The sequence below is a fragment of the Cinclus cinclus genome, chromosome 5 (assembly GCF_963662255.1).
Source record: "Cinclus cinclus chromosome 5, bCinCin1.1, whole genome shotgun sequence".
NCBI lineage: Eukaryota > Metazoa > Chordata > Aves > Passeriformes > Cinclidae > Cinclus > Cinclus cinclus.
In genome coordinates, this window is record NC_085050.1 from 1,200,890 (window position 1) to 1,226,889 (window position 26,000).

Genomic DNA, 26,000 nt, shown 5'->3' on the forward strand with positions numbered 1-26,000 from the left:
AAAATACTTCCAGCTGTTGACCTTGGGCATCTTGGACACAGCCAAGGTTTTCTTCCTCTTTTGTTGGAATGTCAGGGATTTGTATCGGGCTGCAGTGGCTGGTTTATTTTTGGTGTGGTGAGGATAACTGCTGGATTTGCTTTTTCTCTTTTCTTCCCCCTTTTTCTTTTTCTTTTTTTAAATTTTTGTTTGTCTTGTTGTCCCTGAGCTTCTGGTGGGAGTTCAGCTCTGCCATGTGTTGATCCTGTCGCAGGATCCCGTTTTCCCAAAATATCATCGAGGTGGGAAATGTTTGCCTCTGGCAAGGGACACCCCGTGGAGATTTTTTCCACAGCTCTGGAATGCAGCCCCTGAAACAGGCTCGGGGGAATGTGGGAGAGATCCCGGGTCAGGCAGGGAATGGGCTCTTCCAGGCTGGTTGGAACAGCTCCACTTTTTTGCTCTTTGCAGTTTTCCAGTTGAGATGGTCTTTGCAGGAGACAAACTCCGCTTGGAATTGGGTTAATCGGTGCTGCTCTCCATAGGTTTTCCATGGCAAACTGAGATATCTTCCTGAGATCTTTCCTGAGATCTTCCACGGTGGGACGTTGTCTCCTGAGCTGAGACAGGGATGGTCCAAGTCAAGGCTAGAATCCCAGTTTTACTCAGGAAAAGCTCCAGCTTTTCAAACTCCGTTGAAATCTGGTGATTTGCCGATGGCACCGGGGGTTTCTTCTGTGGGTGACCGCAGCCTGCCCTGCCCATCCCAAGGTTCATCCATCCTCATCCCAAACCAACAGCTCCAGTTCCTGGGATCACTTCTGGAGTGGCAGATCCTGGACAGGAGAGACGCTCGCCATTCCTGGGAAATCAGGGCACGGGTGTGTGTCCCGGCTGGATGGATGTTGGGGTTTGGAAGGGATGCTGCTGTCGTGGTGGCAGTGACACTGGACATTCTGTGTGTTCCAGCGAGGATGGAATCCAAAACTCCTTCCCAAAGAAATGCCTGGGCAGACACCGCCTCTCTTTTCTTGAGTCTGGGCATCAGGATCTCCAAGGCTTGGAAGATCCCATGGATCCAGGGATGAAGAACATCCCATGGATCCAAGACTGAGGAGCATCCCATGGGTCCAAGACTGAGGAACATCCCATGGATCCAAGACTGAGGAACATCCCATGGATCCAAGGATGAGGAGCGTCCCATGGATCCAAGGCTCAAGGTATTCCATGGATCCAAGGCTAAGGAGCACCCTATTGGTCCAAGGCTGAGGAGGATCCCATGGATCCAAGATCAAGGAACATCCCGTCGGTCCAAGGCTCAGAGTATTCCATGTCTCCAAGGCTAAGGAGCATCCCATGGATCCATGGCTGAGGAACATCCCTTCCTCCAGCAGCCATTTCTGAGTGCCCTGACCCACAAGCCAACCTCGGCTGGAAGGTTTCCCTCCTTCTTCTTTTCTTTGGCAAATCCCAAACCCACATGAACGTCACCTCCTAACTCGGCTCCATCCCCTTTTTCCAGCTCCCTAAATCCACACAGTGGCTCCAGTGTTCAGCTCCTGGGATGACTCCACAGAGCCAGGGATCAAATCCGGGTCTGCCGGTGGCTGAAGTCACTCAAGGCCTGTTGGTGACCACACCTCAGCCACCCCTCGTGTCCCACGTCAGCACGGAGTGACAGAGCCCAGCCCACAGCTGGAAACCAGGAATCGCTCTGCTCCTGCCCTCCTTCCATTAAAAAAAAAAAAACACCCAAAAAATTAGGGACAGAAAAGGGATTTGTTCCTAACGAGTCTGTTGCAAAGCTGAGTGAACAGAACTCATTAATTAAGAGTTTTCCAGGCTTGAGGGGACATCTTTAGGGCCACCAAGCTCGGGGTGACATTGGCCACCAACCAGATACATCAGCTGGGTTTGGGGTGTCCTTGCTTGCACCTCTCGTTCATTCCTTTGGACCTCTTTGTCCTGGAGATCCATTTCTTTGCAGGATCTTGAGTGCAGATCCACGGCTTTTGGGGTTTTTTGGGGGGTATTTTTAAGGGGTTTGGTTTCGTTTCGTGCGTTTTTTTAAACTAAAACAATGCTGAAAAAACCCAAAGCAAACCAGAAAAAAAAAAATAAAAAATCATCCAACCAAAAACCTCCACGAGAAAAACCCGCTTGGTCCAGTTGAAAATGGACTTCTGGGCAGCTAATGAAAGGTTTATTTTTTAAGTAAACCTCTTAAAAATATTTTTTAAATTTACAAGTACTCATCGTTCATTTGTTTAGATGCTTTGGGAAGCATTCGTGTTTTCGGGTGATGGTTTGGTGTTTTTCTGCCACCTTCAGTGAGTGCAGAACTGTTGGTTTTTTGTTTTTTTGGTTTTTTTTAAAAAAAAAAGGCAAATCAGGACAGCACAGGCAAGGCAGGAAAAATTTCCAGAGCTGATTTACTGCATTTCCCCCCCAGTTTAGGGGGATTTGGGGCAGCCAGGGGATCCAGAAGCTTCTGAAGCAGGAGTTGAGCCCTGGGAGGTCTGCGGGGTCTGAAGTCTCCATCCGTGGCCACGGAGAGAGGATCCACTGGGATTATCCCGGGGTTTGTGCTACCAAACAATTGCTCATTATTTCCCCATCACGTTTCCATCCTCTGCAAAAACATCCCAGCGCTGCCTTATGGATTGGGAAAGTCAGGAAATTCAGTGTTGAAATTATGGGGACAACTTGTGGTGTTTATAGAAAATTGTACATTTAATAACATTTAATACCAAAGAATTCCCTCCCCCCCCCCTTTTCTTTTTGGTCTGCTTTCCTGCTGTCTGAAGTCCCTGGATTTGCACATCTAAATATCCTTAATCACATCAATCCCAATGCTTGTTGCGGGTGAAAAAGGAATTCTGCTGGTAGCAAAAAGCAAAAAAAGAAATAATTGTAAACTCTGAGAGTCAGGCTTTGTTTTCCATGGAAATGCTGCAATAATTCCTCAGAGGGTTCTCCATGCTCCAGCAGGAGTTGGGTTTGGATTTTTGGATTTCAGGGACCACCTCCCACCTGGTTTGGGAAGTGCTGGAGTCACCAACAGGGGAAGGGAAGCTGTGGCTGCCCCTGGATCCCTGGAAGTGTCCAAGGACCGGATGGACAAGGCTTGGAGCGGCTCTGGGATCGTGGGAGGTGTCAGGGTGGACCTGGGTGATCTTTTTTGGGTCCAGCCCAAGCCATTCCACGACTCCATGGCAGCCAGAGGTGCTCCTGCAGGGTGGTGGGGACTGGCGGCGCGTTCCTGGTTGCACGTTAAGATTAATGGGTATTTATTTGAACAGCCATTCCATTTCAGTAGCTCTTAATGAGTCCTTTGATAGCGAGTTCCTTAATTAACAAGGCAGCATCCTGGCCGTTTCCTCTCCCTAATTGGGAACAGATTGGCCATTTCCAAACAAACGCTCCCGGGCAGCTCCGGAGCCACGGGGGCTGCCCCTGGGAATCCAGAGCCTTTCCTCGCTGCCCTGGAATGGGATAGGGATAGGACGAGAGGATTTTGTGGCTGATCTCCTCAAGTAGGACGGAGCTGGTGGGGAGCAACCCGTGGGCATTGAGGCTTAGGGCTGCCCAGGGAGGTTTGGAGTCCCCAGGCCTGGAGGTGTCACCTGGATGTGGCACTCAGGATGGAGCTGGGTGATCCTGGAGGGATTTTCCAGCCTCAGTGACCCTGTGGTATGTGTTCTGGTAGGAGCCCCCTTGGCTGCATCTCCGGGAGAGCTTTGGACTTTGGCTCCTCCCTTTCAGTGTTTGGAAAGGCCACAGGGAACCTTCTGGATCCTCCCTGTGTGTCCAGAGGGATCCTGATGGCACAGACAGGACAGTGTCACCTTGGGTGACCACAGAGAATCTTCTGGATCCTCCCTGTGTGTCCAGAGGGATCCTGATGGCACAGACAGGACAGTGTCACCTTGGGTGACCACAGGGAATCTTCTGGATCCTCCCTGTGTGTCCAGAGGGATCCTGAGAGGTGTCATGGCAACCCCCAGGTTCTGTTAAGGGCCCTGGACAGGGATTCCTTGCCAGAAATCTGGTTACAAACAGATTGAGCCACAAAGTAATAAATCCATGGATTTTGCTGGGATAACATCCTTGGGATGGCTTTGGTTGACTGAGGTTGGACCAAGGAGGCATTTGGGCATCTTGGCCAGGGAGATCTGTCAGCTTTCACCGGTGATTCCCGTTCTTCCCAGTGCAAATCCAGGTTTTGATGGGATTTGCAAAGGTCTTCCATGGTGAGTGACCCCCCAGAGCTGTCCCTGGGATTTCTTTGCGTAGTTTGGAGCTCTTCAGTTTTCTGCCAGGACGGTAAATGAGCATCGGTGCCTTTGAGTGTTTGTGTTCCCCTTTCCCTGCAGAGAGCTCAGCTCAGGCTTGCATTCCTGCTCTTTGCTCCCTGTCCAGATCCCATCCCTCCTTTTGGACAAATTGTTCCCGAGCTGGAGGGACCGGGCAGGTTACTCCTGAAATCCAGACAGGGCCAGAGCCAGGCTGGAGCCATGCCAGGGAGCGGGATCAGGACATCACCAGGGATTGCTCAGGGCGCTGGCACAGGGACAGCCTTTGGGAGTGTCCCCGCTTCTGCCACACTCCCAAAAATCATCAGGGAATTAACGTGGGGCCGGAGCCATCCCAGCTCCTCTGAGCAGCCCCAGGGGATCTCCAGAGCGGTGACATCCGTGATGACACCTGGGAGCTTCCTGCTCCGTGCCAAGGCACAAGTCCCAGCACCGCCACGAGGGTGGGGCGGGCGGCAATTTCGGGAGGGCCGGGGTGGGAAATGATTTTGGGAGGGTTGAGTGGATAGTGATTTTGGGAGGGTTGGGGTGGGTAAAGATTTTGGGAGGGTTGAGTGGGTAATGATTTCAGGAGGGTTGGGGTGGGTGATGATTTTGGGAGGGTTGGGGTGGGTGATGATTTCGGGAGGGCTGGAGCTGTATCAGACACATCCACGCCACGCTCCCCTCCGTTCATCCCGCATCCGAGCGGGCGAGTCCGGCTCTTCCAGCGCCGCAGGAAAACTCAAAAAAAACCCAATAAAACACCCCAAAAAAACAAACCCGACACCACACAGTGAAACTCCATCGTAAATAAGCTCCAAAGAGCTGAGATGGGCATCTGCGGCAGGAGGACGTGCTCCATTCCTGCCATTCCAAGTGGGAATACAAACAACCTTCAGCTGCAGCAGCAGCTTATTAGCGCTGAAATATCCGCGGCCGCGCGCTCGTTTGTCTCCTGTCAGCAGCAGCTGCTTAACCAGCAGATTTCCCACTGTATTCCCGGGAAAATGGCCTGAAATTGATGTTCTTGAGCCACGGCTGACTTTATAAGGAGCTGCTGTAACTCGTGGAGCGCAGGGGTGAGGCAGGAAAGGATTAAGTTGGGTCTTATTTATAAGGAGTGAAACCCATAAATTCTGGGAGGGTTTTAAATCTCGGTGCCCAGGGCGGGAGCTGCTGCTCATCCCTGGTGGTACCTTCTGTTCTCTGAGCAGACATTCAACACCGTGATTGAAACTCCTGTGGCATCTCCGAGTTCTCTGATAATAAATATAAGGGAAAAAAAAAAAAAAAAAAAAAAAAGGAGATTCAGGCTTAAAAAGCAGGAAAAAAAATTTCCATATATTTTGGCTTTCCTTCAGATATTACTGGATCTAAACTGCGAGGCATCCGTGTGTTCTTTGAGAGGAAAAAACTGAATGTTTTCTAAAGGAAAGATTTTTTTAGGTGTTCAAACCAGAAGAATAACGAAATAGAAGGTGATGTTGTCATCTGGCCTAAGAAAATTTGGGTTCAGAGTGAGGACAGTGGACATCTGCACCTGAAACAGTTTTAGGCCTGGCCTAATTCTGTGTGGAAAAGGCAGGAGGAGGGAAGGCTGATCCAGGAGCTGCTTCTGGGCTTGTTTGGATCCCCTTTGCCGTAAATCCTGGGAGAACATTCCCGTAAGGAACATCCCAAAGTGCCCCTTCCCTTGGGGAAGCCTCTCAGAGTTGTCCTGCTGCCAAGCCCTGATGATGAAATTGCTTTTCCCATCCCATTTTCCCCATCTGGGGGATTAATTAAGTGACATTTCATCTCAGCTGTCTGCTCTTTTTCACCCGCTCGTGGTGTCACTTCTCTTTCAATCTCTCCTGACCAGAAATTTTGGGCAAACCCAGGGCAGGTGTGGGTCACCCTTCAGGTAGCTGCACGTGTGGATCTGAGCCCTGCTCGGGGTGTCACAGTGTTGTTCCTCTGAAGTTTTGGGCAGTAGGGACAGGAAACCTTCCTGGGGTTTTTCCTTTGTGGGGAAGGAGAGCATCCAGTGGGACCTGGACAGGCTGCAGAGGTGAGAACGTGGGAAGTTCACCTTGAGGGGTGTTCCCCTGGAGAAGGGAAAAAAATTCCAGGGAATGCTCAGAGTCCCTTGCAGGGCTCCAGGAGAGCTGGAGAGGGACTGGGGACAAGGCAGGGAGGGACAGGACACAGGGAATGGCTTCCACTGGGAAAGGGGACATTGGGCTGGGATCTTGGGAAGGAATTCCTGCCTGGGCTGGAATTCCCAGATTTGCTGTGGCTGCCCCTGGATCCCTGGCAGTGCCAAGGCCTGGTTGGACATCGGGGTTTGGATCACCCTGGGATAGTTGACGTGTTCCTGCGCATGGATGGGATGGGAACTGGGATGGCATTTAAGACCCAACCCAACTCATTCCATGGATTCACCTGGGGGTGAGAACCTCCAAGGCTTCTCCAAGGGTTACAACCCTCTGGAAATTCCCACTGATGTGGACTGTGAGCCACTCCAGGGATTTTCTCCTGCTCTTCCAGGGAGGGTCAGGAGCCCCATCCCCTGTCCTCAGCTGGGTCCCAGGGCTTGGCTGCAGAGCTTTGATTTCCCGTCCTCTGCTTCCATCTGGGACATCTTAGTGACACATGGAGGGGTTGAAGGCACTTGGAATGTCCAGCTGGAGCAGAGGAGGCTCAGGGGACACTCACTGGGATTTGCTCCACCCAAGGAGCAGCTGTGACAGGGACAGGACCCTGGGAATGCCTGGAGCTGTGCCAGGGGAGGGTCAGGCTGAAGATCAGGGAATGATTCCTCATCCAGAGGGTCCTGGGCACTGCCCAGGTTCCCCACGGAATGGGCACGGCCCGGAGCGTTTGGACACCGCTCCAGGAATGCCCAGGGCGGGATTTTTGGGGTGTCTGTGCAGGGCCAGGACTCGGATCCACGATCTGTGAGTCCCTCCCAACTCAGGATATTCCCTGGATCTGTCAAAACTCCTCGGCCACAGCAAAAACTTGAGTGTCTGCTGGAAGTAATGAAGAAAAATCACAGCCAGGCAGCGCCGTACTTCCCGCAGCTTCCAGAGCTGAGGAATTGGCATGAGCGGGGTTTTAAATAATGCAGTTTGTCAGAAAAGCACAAACAAATGATGAAAAGCAAAGAAAAAAAAAAAAACCAAAACCCCAAGCTCTGCTAAACTTTATGGTTGCCATGCTTCATCTTCATTTTGGTGCAGGTGTTTGTTGGGAGGTGAGTGATGGATGCTCTGGAGCCTGGGAGCGGCGGCGGGAGGGAGATGGAGCACCCTGCCCTACGATGCTCCTTTTTTTAAAATAAAAGTCCCATTTTCCCCTCCTGCTGAGGATGGATGTCGCCTGAAGATCCAAACCAACTTTGTAGAGCTGGGAAAAAAAAAACAAAAAAACAAAAAAAAAAACAAAACAAACCTTTCCCAGCACAGGCATCAAAGATTTCCGCGCCGCGATCACGAAACCGGCGACGCCGAGCTGGAATCACGGTGTAAGCGCCGCCTTTAATCCCAGTTTAAACACGACTCCTAAGAGTCAGTGAGAGCTCCTACGCCACGCCTTGGTGTCAGGAAAGCGTGTTAAAGAATCTTTTGTGAGTGTTTGAGGACATAATCTCCTGCTGGAGCTGTTCTCAGGGTAGCACCGTGATCCAAAACCTCCCCTGTGGCGTCGCGCACGCAGGCATCGGGATCGCTCCCCGTGGTGTCAGCCTGAGGGCTTGGGTAAAATCCTGCTCTTGTGCCGAAGGATTTCACCATTTTCAGGGGTTTAATTCCTCTTGCAGACCCGCCTGCCGTAGAGGGGGTTGTGGCTGGGAATGTCCAAGGCCAGGTTGGACACTGGGGGTTGGAGCACCCCAGGATGGTGGGAGGTGTCGCCGCCCATGGAGTGGGATGTGGGCTTTGGGGTCCCTTCCCACCCAAACATTCCGTGATTCCCTGATAATCGGTGGGATGTTGTTTTGGCTGCGTTAGGACATGATGAGAACTCTCTGAGCATCCCAAATCTCTCCTGGACTGGAGCTTCTTTCTCCCAACAAGGCCTAAACCCCCCTCCTTAGCCATGGGCACTTCCAGAGGGAATTCCCTTGGGACAAGGTGGTTGTGATGTTGAGCACAGTGGGGAGATCCCATCACGGATGGGACACGCTGAGGGGCTGGGCTGGGCCGGGCTGGAGATGTTCTCTGGTGGATTTAACTGAGGAATTTGGGCTGGTGTAGAGAAGTTTTGCACTGGTGGCTTTTACTGAGGGGACTTGGCTGGAGAAGATCTCTGGTGGCTTTAACAGAGGAGTTTGGGTTGAGCTGGAGGAGTTCCCTGGTGGATTTAGCTGAGGAGTTTTGGCTCCTCTGGACAAGTTCCCTGGTGGATTTAGCTGAGGAGTTTTGGCTCCTCTGGACAAGTTCCCTGGTGGATTTAGCTGAGGAGTTTTGGCTCCTCTGGACAAGTTCCCTGGTGTCTGTCCGTGCTGGTGTCCCTGTCTCTGGTAACTCGGACTGATAACACTGTAGATTTAATTAACATTTCCAGTTTGATAACCAAGACACCTTGGCAAGAGCAAACAGAGCTCTGAAGATTCCAAGACTGGATCGAGACTGGAAAGCTCTAACTAAGCAGAAATACCAAGTTCACGTGCGTCGCTTAAACCGACGGGCGCCATGAAAAATCCCGAACCTCCTCACGGCAAATCGGGAATTGTGCTGACGGATCAGCAGCGCCCGCCCGTCTGTCCGTCCGCGCTGACGAGTGTCCGTTTGTCCTGCAGGGGAAGGTGGCCCAGACCGCCTGCATGTCGGCCTGCAAGCACCTGTCCACGTCCCTGCTGCAGCTGCTGCTGGAGGCCGAGGTGAGGCAGCTGACGCTGGGGGCCCTGCACCAGTTCAACCTGGACGTGGAGGAGTGCGAACGTAAGAGCCCGAACCGTCCCCTGCCCTTCCCGTCCGGGAATTCCTGATCCGCACCGCGCTCGGGGGGGGGGGGGGGTTTGGTCTTCACCCAAAAATTGGGGTGGTTTGCACCGAAAATGGCTTTGGCTCGTGAGTTTGAAGGATGGGTTGCGGTTATGGAATGGGGTATTTATTAAAAAAAATATTTAGGATTTTTGAAATGATTATAAAACGAGTTATTGGAGAAATGAAGAAGAGGTTTGAGTTGAAGTTGCTACAGGGTGTAAGCCAAAAGGAATTATTAGTGCGTTACATGAAGTTATGTGTGGCATTAAGGTATTTCTGTTGAAATTATATTTATAAATGCATTTCTCGTGTAGTTATTTTTATTTTTTTCTGTTTGTATTTCTGTTTCTATTTCTATTTCTATATCTGTTTCTATTTCTATTTTTTATTTCTATTATTTCTGTTTCTATTTTTTATTTTTATATCTATTTCTGTATCTACTTCTATTATTTCTATTTTTATTTTTATTTTTATTTCCATTTTCATTTCTATTTCTAATTTTTATTTTTATTTTAATTTTCATTTTAACTTTTATTTCTATTTCTATTTCTATTTCTATTTCTATTTCTATTTCTATTTCTATTTCTATTTCTGTTTCTATTATTTCTATTTCTATTTCTAGTTTTTTATTTTAATTTTTATTTTTATTTCCATTTTCATTTCTATTTCTATTTCTTATTTTTATTTTTATTTAATTTTATTTTTATTTTTTATTTTTATTTTTTTATTTTTATTTTTATTTTATATCTATTGCTATATCTCTATCTATTTCTATTTCTTTTATTTTTATTTTCATTTTTATTTTCATTTTCATTTGTATTTCTATTATTTCTATTTCTATTTCTATTTTTTATTTTCACTTTTTATTTCCATTTTAATTTCTATTTCTATTTAATTTTATTTTTATTTTTATTTTTATTTTTATTTGTATTTTTATTTTTATTTTTATTTTTATTTTTATTTTTATTTTTATTTTTATTCTTATAACCCAGGCGACCTTCGATAAGATATTCTTGGAATTTTTTTTCCCTCCAAATATCCACATTTTGGCTTTCCTGACTGAGGTGGGGATTGGGATGTCCCGTGTTTATCACAGAATCCTGGAATGCTTTGGGTGGGAAGGAACTTCTCCTGATCAGGTTTTACTTCAGCTGCCCCCACCAACACTGAGATTGAATTCCTTCATCCCCCAGGAGGAATTCTGCTGTTCCCAACAGGGATTTTTCCATTTTTTAACACCCACTTGCCATTTTCCAGCCTGGGAGAAGGATCCCGGTTTAATGATTCCCATCCGGATCCTGGACCGTGGCTCACAAAGCAATGCCTGATTTTTTTCTCCCGGAGCTGCATCCATCCCAAAATTCCTGGCGCTCATTTGTGTCCCCTGAGCTCCTTGGGATCATCCGTGTTCCCATGGGTGTCTGCTGGAGCTGGGAATAATGGGAAGCGTTTGTCACCCATGATAATTCCCTGTTTTTCTTGGCTGCAAATGCCCCCAACCTGGCGGTTCTCCGTAACGCGGAGCAATTCCCTGAAAACTGCAGCTGCCCAGGAGCACCGATGGGATTTCACAGCAGGTTGGAAAAGCACAATTCCTGAAATTCCGGTTGTTTGGGATCAGGTGAGGCCAACCTGGGCAGCAGGGTCAGGGACGTGTCCCCAGCCCTGTCCTGAGGTGCCACTGGAGCAGGGAATGGAGGTGGATCCTGGAGCCGGGTCCTCCCCATCCATCGCTGCCAGAAATGACAAAATCCTTTTCCTTTTCCTTTTTTCCTTTTCATTTTTTCCTTTTCATTTTCCTTTTTTCCTTTTCATTTTTTCCTTTTCATTTTTTCCTTTTCCTTTTCCTTTTTTCCTTTTCCTTTTTTTCCTTCCTTTTCCTTTTTTCCATTCATTTTCCTTTTTTTATTTCCTTTTCCTTTTCCTTTTTTCCTTTTCCTTTTTTCCTTTTCCTTTTTTCCTTTTCCTTTTTTCCTTTTCCTTTTTTATTTTATTTTCCTTTTTTCCTTTTCCTTTTCCTTTTCCTTTTCCTTTTCCTTTTCCTTTTCCTTTTCCTTTTCCTTTTCCTTTTCCTTTTTTCCTTTTCCTTTTTTCCTCTTCATCTTCCTCTTCCTCTTCCTTTTCCTTTTTTCCTCTTCCTTTCCAGCAACAAAACTCTGCCCCCTCATCCCCATGGGTCTGTCTGATGGCTCTGCTACTCCTGGGAATCACTTCAATTTGGGTTATTTTTTTTTTTTTTTTTGAGCAGAAATCCATCAGGGGTTGAATTTTGGGATAAGCCAGTTCCCAGGAGGGAAGTGGTGTATTAAAAAAAAAAAAAACAGTTCCAGTTTTTAAGGTTGGGTTTTTTTCTTGTTTTTTTTTTTTTTTTTAAGATTTTAAAAAAGATTTGGACAATCCATATTATTTGGACATGACAGCCAAAAAATCCCAAAGAAATGGGGCTGTTCTTGCTCCTGGGAAGTGTTTCCCATCTCCATAAAAAAAAACCCCTTAAAAATATATTTTTTAATTTTATAATTTTTTTAACCTGAAAGCACAGGTGTGAATCTCCACATCCTCACAGTCCCAGTTTGTGCCTCTGCCTCCAGCCTCTTCCTCCCCCCAGATTCCCAAACCTTGCCCAATTCCAGTTTTACCTATTTTATCACATTAAAATAAGATTTTAGCTCTGTTTGGAGCACCTCCAGTGAGTGCCTTGATGAGGGAATGGGGCTGCAGAGTTTTGGTGCTGGAGTTAATCAAGATTTTATTTGTGAATGCTGAAGAAATAATCTGGTTAAAGGAGAGGTGAGGTGAATTAAGGAAATTATTTGCATTTTAATTTAAATCATTTAAATTAAGGAAATTATTTAAATATTAAAATCAGGCCTAGTTTGAAGGTGGTGATGATAATTTTCTCCATATTAGAAGCAGATATGAAGTTAGAAGGAAGTCTGTTCACAAACAGAATTGACATCAGGAGAGGTGAAAAATGTGGGAGTTCAGACTTGAAACAGGACACTGCTAAATCAATTCTCCTGATTTTGGGGGTTCAGAGAACATTTCCTGATTTATAAACTATCTTCTTTCCCTCAGCGTAGAAAGGGGGTGGCTGCTGGACCTTGCAGATTTAAGTGGGATTTTGGGAAGGAATTCCTGCCTGGGAGGGTGGGGAGGGGCTGGGCTGGAATTCCCAGATTTGCTGTGGCTGCCCCTGGATCCCTGGGAATGTCCAAGGCCAGGTTGGATCCACCTGGGATGGTGGGAGGTGTCCCTGCCCATGGATGGGGTAGGATGAAGATGCTCTTTGTGGTCCCTTCCAACCCAAACCAGTCTGGGATTCTGGGATTTCTTGGCAGAAAGATGAGGTTGTGGTGGGACCCCTCACCTGCTCTTTTAACCTCCCCCTTCCTGAAATCCGTGGTTTTTTGGGGGGACGTGTTCAAAGCGCAAAAAAAAATGCAGTTTCTTCATTTTTACTGATTTCCTGATCTTCCAAAAGGAAGCAGTTGTGGGACTGAGGAGAAGCAGGGAATTCAACAGACACCAAGAGCCAGATTTTCCATGTTGTCCTTGCGTGGATATCCCTGTAATTTTTTTGGTGTGAAAGAGGTGGAAAGTGCAGAGCAGCCACGTTGTAAAAATCCTTCTTAGGTTGCTTGTGATGAGAGAAACCAGGGAAAAATCCAGGTTCTTCTCCATGGCTTTTTCCTGGTGAGACCACGGAGTCTCCATCTGGACAAATCCTCGAGGAGATGCTGAGTGGTCAGGGAGGTCATCCTTGGGTTTTCCCAACAGGAAGGTGATTCCAGGGATGTTGGAGGGTGTTTGGGAGCAGCTTTCCATGGATTTGAGGTCTTGGATGACTCCAGGGAAGGGCTGGAGGTGGTTTTGGGATGTCTTGTGGGGCAGGTGTTGGGGTGGTTTGGATTTCAGGGCTCCTTTCCTGCAGCCACGAGAGGTTCCCTCACCCCCTTCTAAACCTGGATTTAGGCTCATCTTAAATGAACTGCCTGGGAAGGCTCAGTGGGACACACCTCATAATGGTTCAATCCAAGAGCCACTTCTGGGTTTAAAAGAAAAAAAAAAAAAAACCTAAAACCCTGGAGATGAAAAAAGAAAAAAATCCCAAGGATTTTTTGGGAACCTGTAACTAGAGGAGGTGATGCTTTTTTCAGGAATGGCATTTCATTTTCTCAGAGGGTTTTTCATCTCCCAGAGCGGATCCATAATCCAAAAATTAACAATGCAATGGGATTTTTTAATTCCTGCGTGCCCTGCTCTGCTCCTTTTGAAGAGATAAATCCATATAAAAATATATCATTTGATAAATAAACGTAATATTTCCGTCTCCCCTCTACCTCAGACCTAGTGGGAATCAAATTTAACAACCCAGATTTGGAAGTGACAACCGAAAAATCCCAAAGAAATGAGGCTGTTCTAGCTCCTGGGAAGTGTTTCCCATCTGCATAAGGGGTTCCAGCAGTGGCTGAGGAGTTTTTGCAATCCTCATAAAATGAGCAATTCCCTCATCTCCAAAGTCTTTCCGCTGCTGCTTTATGGGAAGTTGAAAGCGCCCTAAAAATCTGTATTCCAAATTCCATGAAATTCCCTTTTTTTAGTCATCCCCTCTCCTGGGGACCAGCCAGGCACACACCCAGATGTCTCTGCTGGCTTGAGGAATTCTCCATCCCAACAGATTGTCCCAAAATGTGCCCACATGGATCCCGGCACAGCCATTCCCCACCTCCTTCTCAGCTGCCTTATCTGGCCTGGAGGAATTTCTCACGTGGAAATTGTGGGATTTAGGGGAAGTGCCAGGAAGTGTCCGTGATGCTGGAGTCATCCTCTCCCTTGACGTGATCCAAAGGACTCCCAGGTGCTCTTCCAACCTGTGATCCACCAGGGATTATTGGACTTTCTGGTGCTGGAGTTAGGATATCCCTAAATGGTGTCCGTCCTGCTGCAGTGCACCAGGAAAAACCTGGATTTTGGGGGGAAAATGGGAATGTTGCAGCAGAGAGATGGGAAGGTTTAAGCAGAACAGATCAGGAGAGGAATGTCCAGCCCACAGGTGCTGATCTTTGGATGTGCCTCAGGTCCTGGGGTCAGATTTGGGCATCTCCCAACGAGAGAGACCCTGAGGGGCTGGAGTGTGTCCAGGGAAGGGAATGGAGCTGGGAAGGGGATGGAGAATTCCTGAGGGAGCTGGGAAGGGGCTCAGCCTGGAGAAAAGGAGGCTCAGGGGGGACCTTGTGGCTCTGCACAACTCCCTGACAGGAGGGGACAGCCGGGGGGAATTTGGGATTTGGGATCTGCTCCCAGGGAACAGGGCAGGACACAGGGAATGGCTTCTCACTGCCAGAGGTCAGGGCTGGATGGGATATCAGGAAGGAATTCCTGCCTGGGAGGGTGGGGAGGCCCTGGCACAGGGTTCCCAGAGAAGCTGTGGCTGGCCCTGGATCCCTGGACATTGAAGTTGGACCTCCCAACCTGGCCTTGGACACTTCCAGGGATGGAAATTCCACAGCCTCTGGAGCTGATGGTGGGATTGGCACAGTTCACATCTGCTGGTGTTGGTGTTTAATGATCTGAGAATTCCACATCAGGCAGGACACATCCAATGCCCACCTTGGGTTCGGATGTGGGAACCTGTGGAGATCCATGACCCAACTCTTAAGCCAGTCCCATGGATTCTGTTACAAATTTCTTGGCACGCATCTCCAACATCCTTCTGAAGAGCTTCCTTCTCTTCGACTGGAAAAACATCTCATGGTCACGCCCTGAGGAGTTCCCTCCCTGGGGCTGTGGGGGCTCCTCAGCCCTGCCCGTGTCCCATGACTGGGACCACTCCTTTCTCCTTTCCCCACAGTGCCAGCATTCCAGGCCCGTCTTTGTTCCATCAGAGGAACGATTGATGCTGAGGGAGAGGAGCTTTCCTTTAATCCGACCCAGTTCAGAGTGTTTGGGTAACTCCTCCCTCTTCCCACATTTCTCTGAAATTACCCAGATGGGAACGAGCTCTGAGAGCTTGGGCTGTAATGGGGAACAGCTTCGGAGTGGGGTTGTGTGGGAATGCTGGGGGAGAAGGAGAAGCTCGGTGTGGAAACAGGGAAAGGAGAAGCTCGGTGTGGGAATTCAGATCTTCTCGCTTTTCCTCTTGCTTCAGTTCCTACCCAGCATTTCTAAATTTTTCGCACCTGTGAGCTTCTCCAGAGTCCACGCATGGATTTGTTCCTCAGCCTGCGTCCTCAAGGGATCACTTTGTTCCTGTGGATACACAGCAGGAGCTCCCATCACTTGGATTTTCTGGGATGGCCTTCCAAGGCTTTATCCAAGGACATCCCATCACTTGGATTTTCCAGGACAGCCTTCCAAGGCTTTATCCAAGGAGATCCCATCACTTGGATTTTCCGGGACAGCCTTCCAAGGCTTTATTCAAGGAGATCCCATCACTTGGCTTTTCTAGGATTTATCACTTGGTTTTTCCAAGGCTTTGTCCAAGGAAGATGACTTCAGGATCTCCATCCTTCCTGGAGGAACCCTGAGATTGATTCCCCAGCTCTTATCCACTTCCCTGGGATCTGCTTCAGCCTCCATCCCGGAGCCGCCATCACAAATCCCGTGTGCTTCAGAGGAAATCTTGCCCTCAAATGATGCTTTTTGAGGGATGAAGTCACCAGCTGGGTCCATTTTTTGCTGCTGAATCCATGCAAGGCCCTGTCCCCTCGTGCGCAGCCGCGCCGGAGGCACGGGCAGAGAGATTCCCCTCGTTGGCTGTAATTAATTAATTTACAGTGGATGTCTCTTTTTCTGCTGTGCCTTTGAACTCTTTATTATTTGTGCATTGTAAAGGGCTTAACGGTTCCTGTTCCTTGATTCTTTCATCGGTGAAATGTTTTGGAAGAGACGTTGGAGTCCCCCTGTGACCTGCCCTGGGTGGCCCAGGCCTGTAGACCTTGCAAAGACATTACTTTTTTGGCCTGAACACAAACCCCTCAAACCTTTAGCCTGGCTAAATGCTTCGTACAAACGGCTGCATACTGATCTGCTCTATTCTCCGGTGATTTTCTGCTCAAGGGGCTGCTCTGTAGGTTGCTTGCTGTGTTTGCCACTGGTCGTGAAGACGGTACAACAAACGAACCCGACAGTACTGAGGCCAACACCGCGCTCGGTTGTTCCGAGGAAATTATCCTGAAATCTGCTTGAAGAGATTAAACCCAAGAAGAACTGGCTGTGTCTGTCCTCTAAAGCTCCGCTCTCGTCTTTGTTTCTCCTTTTCTTGCTCCGAGACTTTGTTCATTCCTCCTTCAGAATGAGCTGGTGGCATTGGTATGTGAAGTGTGACCTGCGATTACGGGAGGTGCGGCTCCTTCTCCAGCAGCCCAGGGGAAGCATTGCATTCATTCCTCCACAGCTTTTCCGAGTGTCTGGGCCGAATTCCTGCTCTCCTTTCTTCTGGGGTATGAAAAATGCCTACATCCTACATCAGTTCTCCTTGGACACAAAAAAATATCAGCTCCTGTATTATTTTTCCTTGGACACAAAAAATACCAGCTCCTATAGAACTTCTCCTGGCACACAAAAAAAATCAGCTCCTGCATTGTTTCTTCTGGAACACAAAGAATATCACTCCTATACCATTATTTTTTTTTTTTGCTGAGACACAGAGAATATCAGTTTGGATGGCATTTCCCTCCATGGATGTCAATCATAGAATCCCAGGATTGTAGAATTTGGGTCGGAAAGGACATTAAAGACAATCTCGTACCAGCCATGGGCAGGGACACCTTGCGCTAGAAGGTTCCAGAGCTTTGTTAATTCAGCGTTGACCAATCTTTCGATGAGAATTGCTGTCCAATTAAGCATTGGCTCAATGTGAGACCATCCTAAGTTTTGAAGTGTCACTCTGTAGGTCTCCCAGCTTCATCCAGTAGTTTCCTTAGGAATCACAGGCTGGCATGGGATGGAAAGGACCTTAAAGAACATCTCATTCCAGCCATGGGCAGGGTCACCTTTTTCTAGAAGGTTCCAGAGCATTGTTAATTCAGTATTTTGATGAAAGTGGCAGCTTAAATCAACGTTGGCTCAATGTGTGACCATCCTAAGTTTTGAAGGGCAGTGTCACTCCGTAACTCTCCCAGCTGTTCTCCAGTGGGTTCATTAGGAATCACTGATTGGTTTGGAATGGAAAAGACCTTGAAAGCCATCCATTTTGGGATGGCAAAAACCTTAAAAGCCATCCAGTCCCAGCCCCTCCGTGGGAACAGAACTGTGGGAAGGGACAATGGGCAGAGACAGCTAAAGTTGAGCTGCTAAGGAGCAGCTGTGTCTTGGGATGAAATCTCTCTTGGGATGAAATCTCTCTTGGGATAAAAGCTGTTTTGGGATGAAATCTGCCTTGGGTTGCTCACAAGTGGCTGACAGCGGCGATAAATTCACCAGCCTTGTGAGAACATTCACAATCACAGGCATTTTCTCATGAGGATTTGAAGTTCATGCTTTGGGGAGGATCTTAAATTTCCCAACTCCGTGTGCGCTCCTAAATAGATGCTGAACAGCTGCGAGGCCCTTGATCCAAAATAGAAACTCGCTTTCCTCGCAGTCCTTCCAGGGTTTCTTTTCCAGGATTTCTCCAAATGTTGTCAGGAACATGAGGTGACCCCATCCTTGGAGGGTGGGCTGTCATGGTTGGGTTCCTCAACCCGGGAGCATCTCCTACCTTGAGCCAGCCAGGGGAGTTTTCACCTCTTGAGAAGGTGCTCAAGCACCATTTCTCACTTCTAAACATTTCTAGTTTCTCAGGTATTGTGCTTTTCCCAAGTGGGGTGTTTTAGGATTGATGTGGCTTTCGGGATAATTGTTCCAGATGGGACAGTGGGGTGTAGAGGGGATGTGTAAAGATGATTTATCCCTTTCAGATCAGAGCTGGAGGGTTTGGGTTGATCCTCCCTCCCTGCTGGCTCAGCTGCAGTCAAATTTTGTAGCGAACCTATATTAAAATGCTTTTGCAGTTAGGATTAATTAAAACAGTTCTTGAGGGATGCATGTGAAGTCACTTTGGACTCTTTGTACCCGGAACGCTGCGGGGTTGGTCAGTGGGATCGGCTGGAGTTGAGCAGCTCTGATCTCAAGGAATGATGGAATGGTTTGGGTGGGAAGGGACCTTAAAAATCCCAGTCCCATATTCTGCCACAAGCAGGGACACCTCCCACTGTCCCAGGTGGATCCAAGCCCCGATGTCCAGCCTGGCCTGGGACACTTGCAGGGATCCAGGGGCAGCCACAGCTCCTCTGGGAACCTGTGCCAGGACCTCCCCACTCTCCCAGGGATGAACTTTCTCCTGTTCATCCCTGTCCAGTCCCTCCCCACTCTCCCAGGGAAGAACTTTCTCCTGTTCATCCCTGTCTAGTCCCATCCTGTGCTAAACTTCAAAGGCACGACCATGGATGGTTCCTGCTGACTTCGGTTTGTGCTTTTTCTATCCAAAATCAAAATATGCACAGTCACTTCCATAATTCCTGTTTTTATTTAATTTTTTTACTCCTTTTGACTCATAGCTTCAGATGAAAGCAATGATTTCCCAGCCGTGTTTGCTCTTGTCCTGAAGCGGTTGTCACTTGAGTGATCGCCTAAAAGATGAGCAATGGTCTCAATCTCAAAGCTCTTCTGGCATCTGAGACTATTAAAAAAGCAGAGTATGGGAAGGGTCCCCTGTGCCCCTGGAGGTGCCTGTGTCTGGCTTGAAGGATGTTCTCCATCCCAAGGTTTTAATGGAAGGTGAAGCAAGGGAGCTGATTAATAACCCTGCTTTACTTCCCCGAAATGAGGGACAGGATTGAATCCTGGTGTTCCACTCATCAATCTCTTCTTCTTAGAGCCGAGGGGCTGCTCTGTGATTGGGCTGCTCTAGGAAAGCTTTGGAAATGGGAGGGTGATGATTTATGTTCTCGATTTTGTGGTGCTGGCTTGGAAATAGGAAAACTTTTTAGAAGACGAGCGTTCAAGGCGAAGACCACCTGACATGGAAGGGCTTTGTGCATTGGTACCTCTGATCAGTCCTGGAGAGAAAAGGCAAAATCCTCCTTCCCTATTGTCCAGCCATCCCTAATCCTCATCTTTGTGAAGCTTTAGGAGCTGTTGGAGATCTCCTGTAGGGTAAAAACCGGGATAAATGGGCGGTAATGCGCCATTAACTGAAAAATCTCTACTTGCGGTGTGTTTTCCCTCCTTTCTCCCTTTTTGCCATCACACCTGGCTTCCTCCCAAGGAAATGTTTCATTCCTGCAGCTCCTCCAGTGCCTGCAGGAGCCACACAACCCCAGGCAGACGCTCCCCTCCCGAGCCTTTGGTGGCCTTGAGTTGTGACCTCACAAACCAGGTCCCCTCAGTGCCGAAAGGAGAGCGGAGATGAAGCTGTAACTGCTGAGGGTGAAAATGAAGTGAAGTTGAGCAGAACCAACCTCAAAAAAAAAAAAAAAAAAGACGCCCTCGGATGCGTGCAGGCGTCGGCTTCATGAGCATTCCCAAGGAAAAGCTGCTAAATGCCATGGAAGAACCAAGGTCCTCTGACATGGATCCATTCAAGCCTCCTCAGAGGTTTTTGGGTTTGGTTTAAAGAATGGATTAGGAGAAAAATGAACGACCAAAGTATGGAATTTTTGGCCAGATTAGCCTGGAAGGAGATAAATGTGGCCTTGGAAATATCCTCTTCGCTTTAGAAGCCAACGTTGTTCAGTTGTCAGATGTCTTCATCCACCAAAAATAAAAATGCCACCCAACGGCCGCGGTCCTGCGTGTTTGGGCTGACCAAGAGGCACCATCAGCAGATCATGCAAATAATCTGCTGCCTGATAATTAATGACACGGCCGGGCATATTTTTTTGATGAATGCTCATGGAGCCTGGTGACAGGCGTGAAATTAGAAAATTCCTTCAGCGCCCTAAAATATAAATAGCTTTCGGAACTGAAAAGAGTTTCACAGCTGAAGATTTTATTGTGTTGAGAGGAAAAACTTTTCCACCCCCATCCCCCCCTTTCTTCTGGGCGAGTTGTTTGTCCGTTCACAAAACAAATACTCTGAAGCCCAGTGCAGCTCATGGGAATAAATTTCAGGTCGAATTAGTACAGTTTCCTTGCTGTCAGGACGGTGGAATTAATGGTGTTTTGATGACACGAATTTTGAAGGGCGAACAAAGACGCTGAAGGGAGGGAGACATGACTCCTTAGAAGCGCGGTCCTCCTCTCCCCCAGCCTCTCTTGTCTTCCCTGTCATCCATCTGCCAATCTCCCTGTCCATGGTTAGTTAAAGGCGCTTTTCATCCTCTTTTCTTTCCCACAGAGTTTGCCAGATCCGGCCCAGTGCCTGGGTTCCAAGGGGACACGCTGCAGTTGGCCTTCATCGACTTGAGACAAGTAAGTCTTTGTGTTTTTGTTTTTTGTTTTGCTTTTAAGATGTGTGACTGAAGACCATCAGGTCTTAAGGGAAGGGAGAGGAGGGGAAACGGCGTCAGTGATTTACGCCAGAGACCTATATTTCCCCCCTCCTCCTCCTCCTCGTCCCTCGAAGCCACCTCCTTAACCGAGCGCTCCTGGAGATGGTGGAGGTGAAAAGGGCTGGTGGAAGGGGGCGAGGAAGAAAGCCAGGCCTGACCCTGGCCAACGGGGCCATTGTGCTGCCCTTGGCTTCTGCGGCCGCGGCGCGGAGGGACCAAGGCGACTCCGCGGCCGATGCCGAGCAGGTGCTGGGAACAGAGAGAGCAGTGATGCAGATCCCGCCCGCCTCGGGGACCTTTGTTCCCAGAGAATGCCCACGGAGGAATTTGCATTCCCCTGTGTCCGTGCCCATTTGTGTCCCTCTCTGTGTCCCCTCTGAGCTTGGCCATTCCACACATCCCACCCCCCCACCCCCCGCCCGCCCCCATCCCAGTCCCCTCTTCTGCAGACGCTCCCCGGCCAGGAATGACAAAGTGGCTCTTGGGGAAGATGGTTGGGCAAGGCTCCACCCATCGGTGGCCACCTCTGGAGGGGGCCCCGTTGCAGCCAAGTTGACCATAGCAGGTACTGAGGCCTTTGTGGGGCTTGGCAGCCAATTTTGGGAAAAGGGCCATTCTGGGGAGTCATTTGTTTGGGGAGAAATGGGCATTATTGATACACTAGGCCGGGGGAGAAGTGAGGTGGTCCTGTCATCTCTTGGCACTGAAGATGGATGGGTTGGAGAGAAAGTCTGAATGAAGTAAGACTCAATGACTGATGCTTCTCTCCTATTAAAACAATCTTTTTTTGTCTGTTAAACCCCCCTGGCTTTGTCCCTGCTGCCATCATGATGCAGTGCCTCTTGTTTGCGGGGTTGACGTCGTTTGCATTCTGAAAACTTTCGGGTGCCGAGGGTATTTCTTAAATCTGCATAATCCCTTGTATCGATGATCTTGCCCCTGCCTCTGATTCATGCTGGAGCCGCTTTCAACCCACCAGGGTTTGAGAACTCCTCAGAATCCAATTGATGTGCGGGGAGCCATCTGTCATCCCATGACACTTGTGTTAACTTTAATAACATCAGGACGCCGCTTTTCGGGCCCGGGGCCCGCCAGGAACTGCCAAATTTGTTTGCAGAACGGTCCCAACAGCTCCATGGGAGAGGTGTGTGTTATCACCAGGCTGCGTTGACGCTTTTATCTTCATTAGCTGCTTGGTACTTTAATGACTGCAGCGCTCGACATGCCCGCTGCCTCCTGGGTGTGAGGAAATGTGGAGGCCTTGGGTCTTTTCCAAGCACCAGGCCGTGAGTGTGGGGATTTTGGAAGGGGGAGACGGAGCTCTTGGAGGAACAAAATTCCTAAAAACGGCTCGATGAGGTCGTTTGGTGAAATGGTCGTTTGGTCGTGAGGTGGAACTTTTGCGTGGTTCATGAGAGCAAAACGCAGCCGAAGGGACGCAGGAGGAAGAGGATCAGGAGCCTCCTCAGTCCTTCCTCCCCTGCCCAGTGGGTGTCTTTGGACAAGGAGGTTTTGTCTTTGCTTCAGGAGGTGCTCCCAAGTTTTGTTCTTGCATTTAAAACCAACAGCACCTCTGAATCTCAAGGGCAGGTTGGACAAGGGTTGGAGCAGCCTGGGGCGGTGGAAGGTCCCTGCCCATGGCAGGGATGATCTTTGAGATCCCCTCCCTCCCAAACCATCCCAGGATTCTGGGAATATGCCCAGAGAAAGGGGAGATACAAGCTCTAGGTGAGGATGGGAAGTCCTGGATATGCAAGGTGATGGATGGTGATCGATGAGGGGAAGGACACGGCGTTGTACAGATAATGGAGAAGAGCTGACCCGTCCCTGACTTATCCAGCAGCATGGAAAGATGAGTCAGTTCCCAATCCCTGCTCCTGCCCATGCCCTGGCCTGCTGGCATGTTGGAAGGTGCCACCAGACTCCATCCAAGCAAGGCTGTGGTGGCCGCTCTGTGGCCAGCAAACCTCCAGCACTTCCTGTTGGACTGCAGCTCCAGCTGGGAGCAGGGAGAGGTGGGAAGGTCATGGATGAAGGTCTTTGATTGTTCTTCTACTTGCCTTGACACTTTTCTCTTTGGACTTGGCATTCTTTCTCTTTTAAGCCGTGAAATTAAGCTGGAACAGAGCAGATGAAATGGGATATTGGGGAGGAATTCCTCTCTCTGAGGGTGGGGAGGGATTGGGGTGGAATTCCCAGATTTGCTGTGGCTGCCCCTGGATCCCTGGAAGTGTCCAAGGCCAGGCTGGATCCACCTGGGACAGTGGGAGTTGTCCCTGTCCATGGCAGGGGGTGGAGTGGGATGAGATTTAAGGTTCCGACTCCAGACATTCCATGATTCTGTGAAGTGTCACCACAATATTGATTTAAATGGAATGACCTGGCTGGGGGAAGGAGGGAGGAAAAATGTCTGGGGAAAAATTCACCAAAGCAGGGAATTGAAAGAGATTTCCCTTCCTGACCTACCTCAGTACAGAGCATTTGTAAATCCAAGGAAATTTTCTCAGTACTGGGGGATGAGTAAGGCAGTGACCAAAACTGATAAAATATGAAGTGATAGGAAAATGTGGTGACTGGGTTTGTGCCTTGGTAAGGATCCTTGTAGTGGGAAATAAACCCTGAAAAGATGTCAGTGTTTAAAGGCATCAGAGCTTGTCCTTGTTCAGAGCAGCTGACTCAAGTTTAGTACATCAAAATCCTGATTTTCCCTTGGTGCCCAAGGAAATTGGGAACAATTCCATCCCTGTCTGGAAATGAGGAAGAGTCAAGCCCAGAGACTCAAAACCACTGTTTTCAGCAGGCAGAAGTGTAAAATGAGGCATGATTTCCTATTCTGGGACAATTCTAAATCCATAAATACCCTTAATGAAGTCATAAAGGAAACCAGCTCCCATCTCAAGTCCTTCTGGAGGAGTGAGACTCAAATATTTAATGTTTTACAAGGAAGAAATATTTGCTTTCCCCCCTTCCGCTTGTGAGGTTGCTCTTGCACACTCAGTGTTGTATTTTAGAAACCTGAAATAAATTTAGTCCCGTAAATAACCTTGCTGAAATTTGAAATAATCTGTTCCTCTGGATCTTCACCAAACACCCCTGAATGTCCAAATACCGCTGGAGATCTCCAGGTGCTCTCAGGTCATTCCCAAGCCTGCATGTGGGATCATTCCCAGTTTTCCCTGCAGCTGGAAAGGTTTGAATTTGTGGTTTCCATGGGTTTGTTGTGAGGAAGTTGGTGCAAGAAGAGGGTTTTGTGCTGGTCCGTGAGGTCCCTGCACTCCTTGATCTCTCCCAGAAGCCAGATCAGCGCTTGTGGCCGCCTTCCAAGGAAAATCTGTCTCCAGCACTTGAGGAATTTCTCTCTGGGCTCCGGGGAGGGAAGGCACTGGGTGATTAGAGCTCCCTGCTCCCAGCCTCTCCTTGTGTCCAGGGAGTTATAAATCCTGAGTGCTGGATTTCCTCTGCAGTGCCAGCCTAGGCTCTGGGACCGAGGCAGGTGGGATCCCACCTGGATTGAGGCACCTGGATGTCCAGGGGATGAGGACAGGGAGGTTCCACCCCTCTCCCCCAGCGTTTTCCTGCTTTGCTTTATGCAAACGTGGTGGGTTTGAGTTTCAGCATCAGCTCCTCAAACCCCACCAGTGAGGTTTAGACAGGCAAGGTGAGGTTTAGGTGGGATCTTGGGAAGGAATTCCTGGCTGGGAGGGTTGGGAGGGTTGGAATTCCCAGATTTGCTGTGGCTGCCCCTGGATCCCTGGAAGTGTCCAAGGCCAGGTTGGATGCAGCTGGGACAGTTGAGGTGTCCCTGCCCATGGATGGGGTGGGAATGGGATGATTTGAAGGTCCCATCCAACACAACCCATCCCATGACTCTGCCACTGCTCCTGCCATGGGAAGTGCTCTGTGTGTATTTTCCCCGCGTTGGGATCCAGCCATGGTCACTGTGGGATCCTGCTGGGTCCCCCCAGCCAGCTGGGAATGGGAACATCCCTCTGATGTGTTCCTTTTTGTTTTATTAGCCCCGACAGAGACACTTTTAAATAAAAGAATGATCCCCCTCGAGAACACCGTTCCCTTCCATGCCTGCTCTGTGATGGAATTATGGAGTGTGAAGAGACCTTAAATCCCATCCCATCCCACCCCTCCACGGGCAGGCACACCCCCCAGTATCCCAGGCTGCTCCAAGGCCTGAAATCCACCCTGGGCCTTGGACCCTTCCAGGGATCCAGGAGCATCCATAACTTCACCCAGGTTTCCTCACCCTCCTGCACCTTTGTATCCAAAAATAAGAAGCCAAACAGAGGAGCAGGGCTGCAGCCTGAGCTCATCCCCGAACCTCACATTCCAGAAGCCCGGATTCCTGGGCTCTGTGCCTGGTTTTAAGGAACCACCTGATCTTGGAGGGAGCAGTGAGGTCACTCCAGGAGCTCCAGTTGTGCTGGAATGGGGTGGGCATCCAGCCTGATGAATCAGGGGTTTGGAACCCCTCTGGCTTGGTTGTTGGCTGCTCTGAAGGCTCTGGGAGGCCTGGAATTGTGTCCTTGTGTCAGGAATTGTGTCAGCTCCCCGGGGAATGGCCGTAGGCAGCTCTCCCAGGGATGCTCAGGGTGGGGTTCCTGGTGTGTCCTGGGCAGGGAAGGACTTGGACTCCATCTTGGCACAAGTCTCCTTCCACTCAGGGCATCCTATGAGGTGTATCCCTGTCTCCTGCTGCTTCCATGTGCTCCAGGGCTTCCATCCCCAGCGGGTGGCTGAGGGAAAGCCCTTAGAAATTTGGGCTGAAGGTCCCCTTGGTATGACGCTGGTGGCTCTGGCCACCTCTCAGCTCGGTGGGAAGGTGGAGCCAGTCCCTCCAGTCACTCCAAGGCAGCATCCAGGATACCCCCAAAGGCTCATTCCCACCAGGCAGGGAGTTCCAGCTTGGTTTTTTAAACCTTGTTTTTGTGTTTCACGGTTGAATGTGGCTCCCCAACCCTGTAAAACCAGGAGACATTCGGGGAGCAGAGCAAAAACAAGATTTTGGGTGAGCCCAGATCCATCCTGCTCAGCAAACTGGTTTGGCTGATCCTTCCCAGCTGGTTTTTCTGGGAGATAACACCAGAAGCTGAGAACCACACCGAGAGGGGATGATCAATTCCCCGAGGTCTCCCGCCGAGGTGTCTCCTCCCAGCATGTCCCTGCTTGTGTTTCCAGGGTTTCTGCGGCTCCCGAGGCGTTAGTCACTGGGTGCAGGAGGGCACAGATGAAAAGGTGACTCACGAGGGGTTTTCAGCTCCTTT

At 49.1% G+C, this 26,000-nt stretch overlaps 1 protein-coding gene across 1 annotated transcript in view; it reads left to right on the plus strand.

Moving 5' to 3' along the window:
* Positions 1-26,000, plus strand: part of EXOC6B (exocyst complex component 6B) — a 247,905-nt gene that overhangs the window by 166,031 nt on the left and 55,874 nt on the right. Inside the window, 2 exon segments of the mRNA XM_062493221.1 lie at positions 9,061-9,202; positions 20,571-20,644. Coding sequence (XP_062349205.1) covers positions 9,061-9,202; positions 20,571-20,644 — 216 coding nt within the window.